Source organism: Oryx dammah, unplaced genomic scaffold (assembly GCF_014754425.2).
Source record: "Oryx dammah isolate SB20612 unplaced genomic scaffold, SCBI_Odam_1.1 HiC_scaffold_26, whole genome shotgun sequence".
Lineage (NCBI taxonomy): Eukaryota > Metazoa > Chordata > Mammalia > Artiodactyla > Bovidae > Oryx > Oryx dammah.
In genome coordinates this window covers 78,164,675-78,175,656 of record NW_024070210.1, presented here as the reverse complement: position 1 = coordinate 78,175,656, position 10,982 = coordinate 78,164,675, and the positions used below count along the sequence as shown (strand labels likewise).

General features: G+C 38.8%; 1 gene segment (V, D, J or C); it reads right to left on the bottom strand.

Moving 5' to 3' along the window:
• Nucleotides 1-6,673: 6,673 nt before the first annotated feature.
• LOC120853397 lies at nucleotides 6,674-7,974 on the bottom strand. The segment is given in 2 exon segments: nucleotides 6,674-7,100; nucleotides 7,881-7,974. Coding segments are annotated over 2 exon segments (423 nt in total).
• Between the last annotated feature and the right edge of the window lie 3,008 nt (nucleotides 7,975-10,982).

The following is a 10,982-nucleotide window of genomic DNA, read 5'->3' as shown; positions in this document are numbered from 1 at the left end:
GCATTTCTAAGGATATCATTTTGCTACTGATTTTCTAAGTCAATTCCACTTTTGATCAAAGAATAAATTGTATGCAATTTCAATTTTCTTAAATATATTAAAACTTTTTATGCACAAACTGATGTGTGTGTATGTGTGTGTGTGTCTGTGAGTATAGTTCTGCACAGAAGTAGGTGGCTGAGTCCCCAGGCTAGGAAGTTGTGATGTGCAGTGAAGGCTGTTTGACACTCTTATTGAGGGGAACTGTGAGTCTTCCTTTTTATTCACAACCAAACATATGGTTATCAAGAATGCAGGGCCTTAACCAGGGTGTTGCTGATACCATTCCTTTAATATTCCTTGCATGCTCAGTCATATCCAACTCTTTGTGACCCTATGGAATATAGCCCACCAGGCGCCTCTGTCTATGGGATTCTCCAGGCAAGGATACTGGAGTGGGTTGCCATTTCTTTCTCCAGGGGATCTTCCCAACCCAGGGATCAAACCAGGGTCTCCCGCATTGTAGGCAGACCCTTTACTGTCTGAGCCACCAGGGAAGTCCATGGAAAGTAGTCAAATGCACTCTTCTCATAAGTACTGTTCAGAATGGAAATCTCTCTTTCCTGGACTGTCAATGATTGAGGGCTCTGTTTGAGATTAAGAGCAAAGACAAGAGCCTATTTTTGCATGGGTGTGGTTGTGAAGAGAATGCTGCTCCCCTCTCTAAAGTCAAAATGTTTTAGATGAGGGAGACTAAGGAGCAACCACAAGAGAGAGAAATATATTATACTGGTCAGTTTTTAGTTAAGGCCATGGGGAAGGGATTTTCACAGAGGCTATTGTTTCCTTAACTAAAATGGAGTGTAAAGATAATCATTCTAAAGCTCCTTTATAAATGTTCCTCTCTCTCTTCCATTTCACCAGACTGAAGTCCAAAGGCAAGATGAACTTCCTCATCTATTATTACGGCAAACCGGAACCAAGCACCAGATTCTGGGATAATGTTAATGATAAAGATGTTGGATAACAAGTCTCATTGACTGCATAGCATGTCACAGTGTTTCAGGAGCCCTTTAACATTTAAGGATATGGCAGGCAGGTACTGTTCATTGTCTACAAGTAGATTTACTTCTTCATCCTTACCAGAATCCTAATATTCTGTTTGTTAACAATGTTCCTAGAGAAAAATGCATAACTTCTTCAGACTTTTATAGCTTGGGATCAGCTTGAACTCTGTTGTAATCAATAAGATGTAAGCATCTTGAGGGATTTATCACCCTTTCCTATTCACTAGAGTTTTCTACTTTTCCTAATAATGCCAAATGTCAACGTGTTGGTACCTCGATACTACATGTGTTGCCTATGTGTGAAGTCACTTCAGTCATGTCTGACTCTTTCTGACCCTATGTACTGTAGCCCTCCAGGTTCCTCTGTCCATGGGATTCTCCAGGCAAGAATACTGGAGTGGGTTGTCATGCCCTCCTTCAGGGGATCTTCCTGACCCAGGGATTGAACCCGAAGCTCCTGAGGTTCCTGCTGCAGTTGGATTCTTTACTGCTGAGCCACCAGGGAAGTCCTGATACCAAAGGTCAAATCACACATTTGTACCTCAGATAGATGAAAAAGACAAATGACACATTTCTCATCTATGATCTATTAATAGAAAGTCAATGCTTACACATGGTCAGAAGTCATGCTTGTTTCACAAATGTGTTCTTACTTAAATATTTCAGTAACAGAAAAGGAAAACTAAAATGAAAGCACCTGAAATTTTAGTTTTAGTTTGTCACCTTATGACTAATAATTAATAAGAGATCATCATGTATCATTTTAGTTTTTATTGGAGTTTTATATTTATATAAGAAAATGTAATATAAGGGTATAGCATGGTAAATTTTCACATAAGCAACACCCTAATAACAAGCACTCAGATCAAGAAACAGAGCATTACCAGCCCTTCAGAGCTCCCTTTATGATACTGACCCACTTATAACACTATTCTGATTTTATGTCAGCTTATGCACCTTATAATGACATGTTTATTGACCATTTGACTATCTTCTTTGTCAAATGCCTACTTCAGACTTTTGTCTTTTCTATCAATTTGTTTGTTTTCTTGTTGATTTGAAGGAGATATTTTGAAATCAAAATGAGTCCTTTGATAGTATGATAATATATTTTATAGCTAATATTTGCTAATATATTTTTATAATTAATAATATTAACTTTGGTAACATAATACTGTAAATATATTCACTAGTTACCCTTTAATAGATTTTCTAGCTATTGTTTTAACTCTTGAATACTTTTAATGGCAATTTTAATATACATCAGTTTTTTAATGAAGGGTAGTTGGTTTACAATGTTGTGCCCATCTCTGCAATACAGAAAGTGACAAAAAAATGAATGTATATATGAATGTAGACTAGTTTTGATGCTTAGCCATGTTTGTGTCCTGTTTAAGAAATGTGTACGTAACACAAAGTAATGAATAAGTTTTGTATTTTTTCCATTAACTTCATACGTTATTCTTATACTCAGATCTGCACTCTGACTGCTATTTATATAAGATCTAAAGACCATAATACACTTTTCCATAGGAAAAATGATGGAATGTCACTTATTGAAATGAAAATCATTTATCCTTGGTGCATAAAGGCAAATGTTTTCCAATTTTTAGTGTAATACAATTTCAGTATTAATTTTACCACAAAATTTTACTTTGTCACCCTCTCCATCTGCTTATATCATTCTCCTTTATTTCAGTTTTCTGTTTTTAGAATTTTTAAAAATGTTTTGTAGTTATCACTTTAAATGTTTTGTAGTTATTACTTGGATGATGCATTTTTCTAAACTTTCATTCTAATTACTAAAATGAATTATTTTCAGAAGTTTTCTCCTCCTCTTTGTGCCCAGGATGCTTTCTTTCCATGTGCTGTATTGTGTGTACACTTGTTATTAGTTAATCTGAGAATTGCTTAGTATGTTGCCTGTTTTATGCAATTCTAGTGTAACAAATGAATTAGATATTCTTCTTACTTTAGATTCAGTTCCTCAGATGTGCAAACAGGTAGAATTTGCAAAACATTAGAATCCTCAGTGTGCACTGCTAACAGTCTCTTCCTGATTCAATTTATTAATGTATTATTTGTAAGGAAAAACAGTTAAAAGACACAGTGAGCCAATGGAGCTTCACGTTCCTAACTCCTGTTATTTTTCTCGTGAGATCATCTGCTCATGGTGAATCTCTGTTGGTAGAATTAGTGATGGAACTAATGACAATTCTATTAAACAGCACTCATTAATTCTGCAATTTCTAAAGATACATTTGGCAGAAGGTTTTAAAGCAGGACATATTTGGTATAAGGATAGCACATTATTTTTTGTTATTGGTAAGGATTATTTCTGAATGAAGATGAAAAAACAGGAATAAGAAAAGGCTTTTAAAAATCTGTTCACCGTGTTTGGGTTGGCAAGCACTGAGTTTCCAATGGCCATGGGTTGCTGAAATACCATATGGACTTTTAACACCTTTGTTGGCTTATAGTTCTGGAAGATGGCATGAATGAGGATACCAGTTGATATCCAAATAACTATTTTTTGTATCCATTTTTCTAAAATTAGGAGAATTCCCTGCCTCACTGGGTGAATGAGTTAAGCGCAATGTAAATCTTTCAAAATATCTGGTGCCAACCACTTTATGAGAAGCACAATGTATTGGGAATTTTAATGGAAAAATTTTGTGTTGGAATAAACTAAAGTTTCACAGGAAGACCTTAACAAAGTACTTGGGGACCTATTTCACTAACAATGATAGGAAAGAGGAGTAAAGAGAAGAAAGAAGGAAAAGAGAGAGGGAGGGTGGAAGGAAAAGAAAGGGAAATAGAAGAATAGGATTAATGAGTTTATGAATGAATAAGTATTTTCAAATATACCCCTGTCTTCATTGTGAAATCCGTGTGATGTTGACTCTCATTTCTATTTTTAAAAAGATATAACTCACCGTTTCAATATTTTATTGCCTCCCTAGCAATGAGCGCCAAAGAATTGATGCTTTTGAACTATGGAGTTGGAGAAGACTCTTGAGAGTCCCTTGGACTGCAAGGAGATCCAACCAGTCCATCCTAAAGGAGATCAGTCCTGGGTGTTCATTGGTAGGACTAATTTTGAAGCTGAAACTCCAATACTTTGGCCAGCTGATGCAAAGAGCTGACTCATTTGAGAAGACCCTGATGCTGGGAAAGATTGAGCGCAGGAGGAGAAGGGGGTGACAGAGGATGAGATGGTTGGACGGCATCACTGACTCAATGGACATGGGTTTGGGTGGACTCCAGGAGTTGGTGATGGACAGGGAGGCCTGGCATGCTGCAGTTCATGGGGTTGCAAAGAGTCAGACATGACTGAGTGACTGAACTGAACTGAACTGAACTAGCATTATTATGCTAGCATTATAGTAACTAGCATTATTAGTAACATCAGTCATAAATATTTCTTTACTCAATAAATATTTGTTGAACACTATTTGTTGGGTACTATGCTGATTACTGAGAATACTTCAATAAACAAAAGGAATGAAAAGATATGTTTCAGGAAAAGTGAAGTACGGAAACAAAAAGTGAGCTCAAAGCCCGTGAAGAGGAGGAAATGAGTGAAAAAATGACTGGAGGGATATGCTGATATTAGGAAAATGCTACAGCACCTCTCATTGTACTTTCCAAGATTGAGTACAAGTATCTGTTCCTTCATCTATGACTCACAAATCAAAGCAATTTCCAAAACACAAACACAGCAATATACATTTAGGTACACGTCCTATGCAGCAGGATAGATTTCTCAGTCTTTTTGATGATCCAAGAATATTATGGTAGTGATGCCGCTCACATCAAGGCCAGAATGCCTCCCTGTTACTTTCTCTGTCTTGTGCTCTAATTTCCTCTATATTTTTTCTCTTGGGGAAAATGTGTGGCTAATAAGGAGCTAAGGATGTTTCAGAATCCCACTACAATCAGTAAAAAATATTTCTACTGCTATTTGGATATTTAGAGGACTAGCATGTCTCTTTACAGAATTAAGGATCATTGCTTTTCTTGAGTCACAACATATGCTTTTTATTCTAACACTTGACATTTTGCCCTAAAATGTATATCACCGTCAGCTATGGGAATTATGATTCATTCCACTGACTTTCCAGTTGACTCATTACTTCAGGGCTTTCTTCTTACTGTTGCTTCCAGGAAGGCCAGATTGAACTACACATGCTGAGATTTTGGAGCTTGACATTAGCAGATTTAAAAATAAATATAACAGTTGGTCTAAGACATATTAAGACAAAGAAAGGCAACTTTCGAAATCTCTTTGAGGCTTAGCTTTCTAAGAGGTAACATAGATCTCAGAATAACTCCCTAAATGGTAACGAGGATTAAAAGATACATTTAGGGCTTTCTAAAAGACACTGATTTTAAAGCTAAAAAGAAATAAATTTTTGATAGATTTGACAGTGTAGCAAATAAAGACAACATCATTTAAAAAAATAAAGATAGTATGTTAGAATAAAACATACAAGTAAATATGAAAGTCAAAATATCGTGTAAGATATCAAAATAATTCTAGCAAACAAGAATAAAGCTAACTTTATTTGGGAAAAAATGGTCAAAAGATAGGAAAAAGCGTATGAACAAGGTTGAATGACAGAGTGCCAATATACAGAGAAAAAGTTGCTCGAAAGCACTAGGGATCAGTAAAATGTCTATAGATAAAATACATTTGGATTGTTAAAATGAAAAAGGCTGGTAATTCTCAGTTTTTAGAGGGTGCAAAGTACACCTTCTCACTCTGGAACTTATCTATGGTGATTGCCAAGCCACAGTGAACCTCTCTAGGTTGGGATGTGGGAGCACTCCAGAAGAGGCCTTGGCTGAAATGTTACAGGGAAGTCAATTTTGACTCCATGTTTTTTTGTCTTTTTTGTGGGGGACTTCCCTGGTGACATTTGAATGGAAAGTTGTCACTTTATCAAAAAATTTTTAATGCACCTTGTTTTGAAAATAGCCATTCCAGTTCAGAAATTTCATTACAATAGACATGTCCCCATATATACAAAAGTCAATCTACAAAGTTGTATAAAGACAACACTCTAAGATAGCACAATAATAGAAACAAATACTTATTAAGGTAAACATAATTAATAATAGAACGTTTCAGAGTACTATGCAAGCGTTATAAAGAATGAATTGGACCACTTCCCAGGTGGCACAATGGTAAAGAATCCTCCTACAATGCAGGAGACGAAGGAGACCAGATTTGATCCCTGGGTCAAGAAGATCTTCTGGAGAAGGAAATGGCAGCCCACTCCAGTATTCTTCCCTGGAAAATCCCAAGGACAGAGGAGCCTGGCAGGCTACAGTTCTTGAGGTCTCAAAGAGTTGGACATGAAAGAAAACTTTGGAACAGGAGAATTAGTTGTATTTTTCTCACTTTTAGGTTAAGACTAACACACTGGAACCAACATTTTGACATGAGAAAGAACTATGAAGAACTGCTAACGTTTCTCACTTTATTTCTATGTTGCAATTAGGATTCTTAGTATTCCCATAATTTCCAAAATTATTCTCAGCCACATCAACCAACGATGCACTTCTTCCTTGTCCTTTTCTTCTTTTCTTTATCCATCTTCCTCCTTTCTCCTTCCCTTCATTTCCCTCATCTCTTACTGCTCTCTGACTCTCCTTCTAGATGGCTCTAGATTTGCTCTCGTGACTGCTCTCCCCGCTGTGTCCCCCCTTCTTCCCACAAGAGAGATACTGCACAGGTGCAGCCCTGTCTGTCCCAGTGTGCCTCTCTCAGGATGCAGTAGTACACAGCGGCGTCTCTCAGGGTGACCTGGGGCAGGACCAGGGTGCTGGACTTTCTGTCTGAAGCTATGGTCAGAGAGGCCATGCTGCTGTTCACTGTGCCTCGTAAGCCATGAATGACATACTGTGGACTCTGATTGGGATTGTGCTGATACCAATGTATATACTCATTTCCACTAATGGTAGAGTGGTTACAAGGCAGAGTTACATCCTCTCCTTCAGCACAATCCATAGAGCTGGGCTGGGTGGTCTTAGCATCAATCACAGTCCCTGGTGGGTTAAGAGATCAAATTAGTTCCAGAGCACAAATAAGCATAATTCTATGGATCAAGGGCATAGCCCTCTCATAACTGTCTGGCCCTAACCCCTACTCCTGTGTTTCTATTTATGTCCTGGAAAAATATTATTGGTGTTCAATATTGGACTGCAAGAAGATCAAACCAGTTATCCTAAAGGAAATGAAGCCTAAATATTCATTGGAAGGACTGATGCTGAAACTGGAGCTCCAATCATTTGTACACCTGATGAGAAGAGCTGACTTATTGAAAAATACCCTCATGCTGGGAAAAATTGAAGACAAAAAGAGAAGGGGGCAGTAGAGGATGAGGTGGTTAAACAGTGTCACTGTCCCAGTGGACATGAATTTGAGCATATTCCAGGAGATAATAGAGGACAGAGGAGCCTGGCATACTGCCGTCCATTTGGTTCTAAAAGTTGGATACAACTTAGTGACTGAAAAACAACAAAATTACGGAGACCAAAGATTTGTGGCAAGAATCAGAGATCCATAAGCTTTGTTCCATGGGTCCTTGGCTCACTAAACCCAGAGATATCCTACAACCTGCTTACTGCTAAGGACTCTTCTGGAATCATAGCCATGGTTTAACCTGTAATGTATAAGTTTGTGTTCCCTAGCAAATCCATAGATCAGTTCTCACTCAATTCCATTACTATAATGCTGAATAAAGCACATGGAGAGGAGTAGAGAGCAAATAACTCTTTGTGGTCCTTTGCCCTCAAAGTCATTTCTTGTAGACACAGAACACTTACCCAAGGTCAGAAACACAGTTACTCCAATCACCAGCCTCATTCTTCAGGGACAAACCAGGATTGTGGGCTCAGAGCTCAGGCTTGGGTCTGATCCTTGGCTTAAGGAGGTTCCAGAGAACAGAGGCAACAGCTGTTAGTAAAGACTTACAACGAGTGCAGATACCACTGTGTTGTTCCCAGGATCTTCTCAGCCAATGATCAAGCAGTTCCTTATCTAGGTCTTCCTCCCCTGTTTTAGTCATGCCCCCAAAAGATGGTGAAACATCCCCAGCTCACAGTGCAATCATCTCTGAAGTTTAATGTCTGCCTCGGGAAAAGGAATACCAATCACCATGATGTGTCTGTGCACAACCATTGGTCTATTATTTGTTTCTTAAGAAATTGGCTGATGCTCCATGAAGCTTGCAGAGCATAATATTTAATCACAGAAAAATGTACTGAGCTCTGTGTAGTAAGATAATGAAAATTTCCATCCACATTCCAGAAAATGTATGGGAGATTCAAAAGCAGACAGTGATGTGCTCTGGGAGACAGAAAAATAAATAACATTGAGACTAAAAGCTACACATCCTGGAGCTTGGAGTTCTTGTAAGTGTTCTTGGAATCATGCATCTATCACCATCTAGGCAGACATTTTTCATACATCTGTTCTTAATATACTAACTGATGACATAGATGGTGTTCACCTCATCCTCCTTGAACAGTGGTCCAAAATCCTCATGTTCCCTATGCTGATGCTTGTGGTTGTTGTATAGCAAGGATGCTAAGGCAGAGGAATAGAAAGAAAGGCAAAGTAGGTGGGGGTGAGATAGAGGTGGCTGTGAGTGGTATAAAAAGTCGGAGGAGGGAAAAAAGGTTATACGGAATAGAAAAGAGAAGGGATAATCAGAGCAGGGAAATGGGAAAGCAGGTTTTAGGGAGGTACATGGAAAGGGCTTAGGCTATTCGGCTGCTGCTGCTGTTGCTGCTAAGTCGCTTCAGTCGTGTTCGACTCTGTGCGACCCCATAGACGGCAGCCCACCAGGTTCCGCCGTCTCTGGGATTCTCCAGGCAAGAACACGAGTGGGTTGCCATTTCCTTATCCCCTAAATCCTTGACCACACACATTCAACAAGGGATAAAAAGCTCAAGTTGTTTAAAGAAGATGAAAGCATGTCATTTTTCCTTTTTTTGGCAGATCAATGGAAAACAAATTTCCTCCCTTTCTCCCAGAAACAGTTTTCAGATGAATCAGCCCCCTCTTGTGACTGAATAGAAGAACTGCAGAGCTAAACCCACACCAAAAGTCAGCAAGCAACTTTTTGAAAAGCTCCTCAGATTTGAAGGTAAACGGGCTTCCCAAGCGGCGCTAGTGGTAAAGAACACACCTGCCAATGCAGGAGACTTAAGAGATCCATGTTCAACCCCTGGATCAGGAAGATCCCCTAGAGAAGGGCTTAGCAACCCACTTCAATATCCTTGCCTGGAGAATCCACTGGACAGAGGAGCCTGGTGGGCTACAGTCCATGACTCACAGAGTTAGACACAACTGAAGCAACTTACCACACAGTACACACCTCTTACTTGTAATACCTCTGTACTCATCTGTATTTTTTTGGTCCTAAATACCCCATGGAAGGTTTTAATTATCTCTGACTGCTTTCAGTTCAGTTCAGTTCAGTTCAGTTCAGTCGCTCAGTCGTGTCCAACTCTTTGTAACCTCATGAACAGCAGCACACCAGGCCTCTGCAGTCATAAGATTCTCATTTGTTGATCTCTTTTTCATCTGTCTCTAACCTTCCTATATTTAAAATTTACTTCAAAGCTCAGGTAATTCAATATTTATGAGTTTGATACATAGTAGGCACTCAAGAATTACATGGTTTCTGAGTGAGCTGATGAATTGTTATTCATGAATTTGATGAGAAATTACGTTAAACAGCTGTTTAATTTACTCTGAAAACAATCTTCCAGTTTTATGGGATGCATGCCAAATAAAAGACTCCGATAGTATAAACAGAATGTTATTATTGTGAACAATGAACAATAGACTATAAACAATAAATCCAGGTCTAGCATGGAGGAAAATTATACTGAAGACATAGGAGTAATGTTACAATAATCATGCTTTGTTCATTCAACAAATATTCATAAATACTCGCTGGAAGCGTTGTTGTTCAGTCCCTAAGTCATGTCTGACTCTTTCCCAGCCCATGAACTGCAGCACACCACAATTTCTTGTCCTTCTCTATCTCCAAGAGTTTGTTTGAGCCCATGTCCATTGTGTGGATGCTGCCATCCAATCATCTCATCCTCTGTCACCTGCTTCTCCTCCTGCCCTAAGTCTTTCCCAGCATCAGGGTCTTTTCCAATGAGTCGGCTCTTTACATCAGGTGGCCGAAGTATTGGAACTTCAGCTTCAGCATCAGTCTTTCTGATGAATATTCTAGGTTGATTTCCTTAAGGTTTAACCGGTTTGATCTCTTTGCTGTCCAAGAAACTCAAAGGTCTTCTGTAGCACCACAATTAGAAAGCCTCAACTCTTCTGCACTCAGCCTTCTTTAGGGTCCAACTCACATCAGTATGACTACTGGAAAACCATAGCTTCAACTCTGTGGAACTTTGTTGGCAAAGTGATGTCTCTGGTTTTTAATATGCTGTCTAGGTTTGTCATAGCTTTCCTTCCATGGCGCAAGTGTCTTTTAATATCATGGATGCAGTCATCTTCTGCAGTGATTTTGAAGCCCAAGAAAATAAAATCTATCACTGCTTCCACTTTTTCCCATCTATTTGCATTAAGTGTTTGGACCCCAGATGCCATGATCTTAGTTTTTTGAATGTTGAGTTTGTCACTGTCCTCCTTCACTCTCATCAAGAGGTTCTTTAGTTACTCTTCTCTTTCTGCCATTAGAGTAGTATTATCTGCATAGGTGAGGTTGTTGGTATTTCTCCTGGTAATCTTGATTCCAGCTTGTGATTCATCCAACCCAGCATTTCACAGGATGTGCTCGGCATATAATTTAAATAAGCAGGGTGACAGTATACAGCCTTGATGTACTCCTTTCCCAATTTTGAATCAGTTTGTTGTTCCATGTCTGGTTCTAACTGTTGCTTCTTGACCTG